The sequence below is a fragment of the Polistes canadensis genome, unplaced genomic scaffold (assembly GCF_001313835.1).
Source record: "Polistes canadensis isolate GaletaPanama2010 unplaced genomic scaffold, ASM131383v1 scaffold_294, whole genome shotgun sequence".
NCBI classification, from domain to species: Eukaryota; Metazoa; Arthropoda; class Insecta; order Hymenoptera; family Vespidae; genus Polistes; species Polistes canadensis.
Window position 1 is genome coordinate 72745 of NW_014569841.1, and position 4252 is coordinate 76996.

The 4252-nt window shown below is 31.2% G+C and overlaps 2 protein-coding genes across 8 annotated transcripts in view; one reads left to right on the forward strand and one right to left on the reverse strand.

The window, feature by feature from the left end:
- Positions 1-2104, reverse strand: part of LOC106791277 (Golgi resident protein GCP60) — a gene marked incomplete in the record, with an annotated part of 2645 nt that extends 541 nt beyond the window's left edge. The window contains 4 exon segments of the mRNA XM_014756798.1: positions 1-281; positions 369-428; positions 515-1581; positions 1797-2104. Of these exon segments, the coding sequence (XP_014612284.1) occupies positions 180-281; positions 369-428; positions 515-1581; positions 1797-1974 (1407 nt within the window).
- A 602-nt stretch (positions 2105-2706) lies between these two features.
- The window catches only part of LOC106791278 (probable beta-hexosaminidase fdl), a 16149-nt gene continuing 14603 nt past the window's right edge, over positions 2707-4252 (forward strand). For 4 of the 7 annotated variants that reach the window (XM_014756804.1, XM_014756802.1, XM_014756799.1 and 1 more), the window contains exon 1: positions 2707-3126. Coding sequence is in view for 2 of the 7 variants with exons in the window: in XM_014756799.1 (XP_014612285.1) it covers positions 2993-3126 (134 nt within the window). In the remaining 5 variants the exon portion in view is untranslated. The remainder of the gene's footprint in view (positions 3127-4252) is intronic. The other 3 variants (XM_014756806.1, XM_014756805.1, XM_014756807.1) reach the window with 2 other exon arrangements.

Here is a 4252-nt window from a genome sequence, read left to right on the forward strand (position 1 = left end):
ATATATATATATATATATATATATTTTTCATTTTTGCACAGTGAACACCTTGTCTTACGTGAGAAAAGACAGGATATAGGACACTTTATTTAGTTGGACTAGCAATATCAGCAGGCGATTATGACGAGCCAGTGCACAACAAATATACACTCAATAAATCCTTAATTTAACAATTACAACTAATCCTTTGTAAATCCTGGTCTGGTATAGTACACTCGATAGTAGAGTGTTTTACTTCGCCACAGTGAATATGAATTGTCAAATTTTAAAAGATATACTCCCTGCAATTAAATAACAAATAAGGAATCAATTTTTCCAGTTGAGCAAATTATTATTAATAAGAATTGATGATAATTCATTACATTTACCTGTCCAGGATATTGATGACTTCCTGCATATACTTCCTCCTGAGAATCTCTCCTGTATATCTTAACGATAAAAACATAAATATTTAATGAAAAACATAGTTGTTTAAAAAATTTAAAAATAGAATAAAATGTTATGATATACTTACAGGTACTATTACACTTATAGGTGGTGTGGTTGGTTTATATTCAACTCTATTATTTCCATTTATTCCTCCACTTTCTAAATCATCTTGGGTTTCATATTCTTCTTCTTCTTCTTCATCATCATCTTCCGATTCACTAATGTGAACAGATACTTGATCTGTATCTGATTTAGACCATTCAAAGTAAACTCCAAATCCAATGTCATAGCCATCGGTGGCAAATTCCCAAAATAAACATGAACCATCTTCATGCGTTGGGACTCTTACAGTAACGGTTTCTCCATGACCAACCTTTATAACAGCGTCACCTCTGTCCTTTCTAATTGTTTCTTTAAATTCCTCCACACCTTTTCTTGTCCACATTTCAGCAGGGGCAATAGGTGGCCAATCTTCTTGTAACTCATCCGAATCATCATCTTGTAAAAGCGCAGATTCATTTTCTGCGATAGGTTCCTTTTCGGTATCTTTATTTGTGCCATCTAATTCATTTGATTCTTCTGTTTTTTGATCTTCTATGACTAATTGATTCTGATGTAATTGTTGCATATATTGATGATAATGTTGTTCTTGCAATTGTCTAATCAAAACAGCTTGCTGTTCTGGATTTCCAGGATATTGTTGTTCGGCGTACACTTTAAATTGATAATATGTTTGTTGATTGAGCGCATCTTGTATTTGTCTTTTCTGCGATTCCAATTTCAATCTTTCCTCTTCTTCTTTCTTTTTTTCTTCTGCCAATTCTGCCAATCTTTTTTCTTCCTCTATCCGTTTGATTTCTTCCTCTTCCTTTAAACGCTTTTTCTCTTCGATATCTCTCTTTTGTGCTTCTACTACTGTTTTAAATAAAGGACACAATTTATCCAATAAAACTATAAATCCTTCCATTGCTTGTTCCTTAGATATATCTCCTAAATTTTGCCATGCCAGACGTCTATCTTTACCGATCACATCTAAAACTCCTAACGGTGGGGCATTTTCAGCAGTACATTTTCCATGCATTACTTGTTGTGTAAATGCAACCAATTTTAATTTATCCTCGTACGAAAGGTGAACAGCTTTTCCTTCTTTCTCTGACAAAGCAATAATCAAATATTAATGAATACGTTAAAGATTTATTCATAAGAATATACATGTGGAAAACATTAGGATAATCATTAATTCAATTAAAAACAATGTAATGAATCTTTTTTAAACATTCTTTTTCTTGATTCTTATTCTAATTCAACAATGTAATAACAAAACAAGAAGATAACGACAATGATTCATTAAGTAGATTCGTAAATACCTTTATAGAAATTCAGTGCAATTTTGTAGAGCTCTCGTGTTTCGAAACCCCATAAATGTGGTTCATAAATCTCTCCCATTTTGGTGTCATCCACAGTTTTGTTCGAATCACTTTCCGAAACATTTAATTTTTCGATATTTTTCTCCACTAAAGAAACAGGCTCATCGGTAGCCGCCATTTGTAACTCAATGACACGTCAATGAACAATGCTGCTATTAGAATTCTAACCTCATTGAAAATATAGTCGCGGTTATAATCATATGCACTTAAACGACAATAACATTTTTCTAAATAAATATATAAATAAAAATCTGATTTTAATTATTAAAAATATAGATAAAATATAATAATATAACCAATGAAATATAATTATACGAGTAATACGTTGCGTATATTTAAAACCGTACCGCATATATAGTTATCAGTAAAAGATCAACTATCATATTCTTTAACCAATTTCAATTATATCTCATTACGTTATTATATGTCTCTATAATTATTCAATCAATAAAATTACATCTCGAGAATAAAAATATAAATAAATAACCGTTATCAATAATTTTTATTATCTATTTGCAAGAAACATAAGATAAAACAATAAACAATATTTAAACGAAAAATAATAGATTTTATAAAAGGCGCTCTTTTTAAGGATCGTTGTGATTGGCTAACGATAGGTCACGTGTCGAGGGCGCTCTTTTCAAGGATCGTTGTGATTGGCTAACGATAGGTCACGTGTTGAGGGCCCTCTTTTCAAGGATCGTTGTGATTGGCTAACGATAGGTCACGTGTTGAGGGCGCTGTGGAGGGTGCGATAGTGGCTCGCTCTAGCGGAATATTAATCATTCACGATCTCCGTATATGTAATTGGTAAGGAGTGGGGGTAATGTAGGGTCGAGAGGAGAGCGGACGGCAGTAGCAGACAGACGCGAGCGCCAGTCGGGTTGATCATCGGTTAACGTTCGGTTAGTTCGTGGAAAGAAACAACAGCAATTGCAGTAGCATTGAGAGAAGCAGTGCGGGACTCAAATCCGGAGCGTGCGCGCGCGTTCACTATAATCCTATACTTTTTCGGAGAATACTCTCTCTTTCTCTTTCGACATGGTGGCAGAAGCTTACCGTTACACGCGTGACCTTACTATTAAAATCTTTATACGATATTTTATTTCGGCGTGAAATAATAAGTGCCTTTTCGTATGGTTAAGTGTTACAAGCGTTACACGCACAGTGGATGGAAGAAAGCGTCATCGTTTATCTGGGAACGAGACCGAAGAGATTTTTCTTCGAAGGACAACGATCTGACACTACGTAGTCGGTATTGCAAGGTTAGGTGAGTTGTTTTTCTTTTTTTATTTAAACATTTTTTATATTATATACTCTTTTTCTATTCTTATTGTCTTTATCTTTTTATTTGTAAGATTCCTTGTCAGATTCTGTCAGAGAGATGAGTGGATTCAAAATGAGTGAAAGGGAGGAAGAATAAAAAAAGAGATATAGATAGATTGATAGATATAGATGAGATAAAAAAAGAGAAAGAGAGTTGGAATTAATTATTCATTGAACGTGAATAATTTTAATTCTTCTTTTTTTTGTCTTTTAAATATATGATCTGATTGCTTTTATCTGTTTACATTTGTAATGGGATATTAGACGATAAGTTAAAATCATTTACTTGTTTTCCCTTTAATCATTTTTTTTTATCTATCCTATATATATATAAATGCATTTATTAATGTTCTTACTATATCGTGTGTAATTCATTCGTAGAATTATTTCACACGATTCAATGTCGATCGAAAATACTCTTGGAAAAGTGTTTTTTTTTCTCGAGAAAATCAAACATTATTTAAAGAATCGAGGATAGATCAGATTTTTTTTTATCCTTCATAACACGTTAATTATTTTTTCATTTGCCCCGATCGTCAAAGGCTTCATTCTTTTTTATCGATGATAGTTAGTATTACGTGAATCAATTTTATTTGTTTAATCGATTCTTTGGTATAGACAAAATTTATCGTTGTTACGAGAAAAGTAATTGTTTTCTCTCTTTTTCCATGAAATTATTATTATTATTATCTATATGTAGATAATTATTATAATGAATGAAATAAAATTGATCCTACGATTTATTTAAGATATTACAGTTCATTTATATATATTAATCAAAATAATATAAATCATTTTAGAATATAATATGTATCGCACAAAATGAATATTTTTGTTGTTTTCACATTCGTTGAATTACAATTAGTTTTATTTTACATATATTGTACTTTTGAATAGGTTTAAAAGTAATAAAGATTAATCAATAAGAAACAATAATTAATTTTTGTCCTGAAATAAAAGTTAATTTGATCGAAAATAAGAATTGTTTCCATGTTAGATTGTAAAAAGTTTTCAATTCATCCTCGTACGTATGTTTTTCGTATTCTTATTTCCCGCTTTTTTTTTTTTTT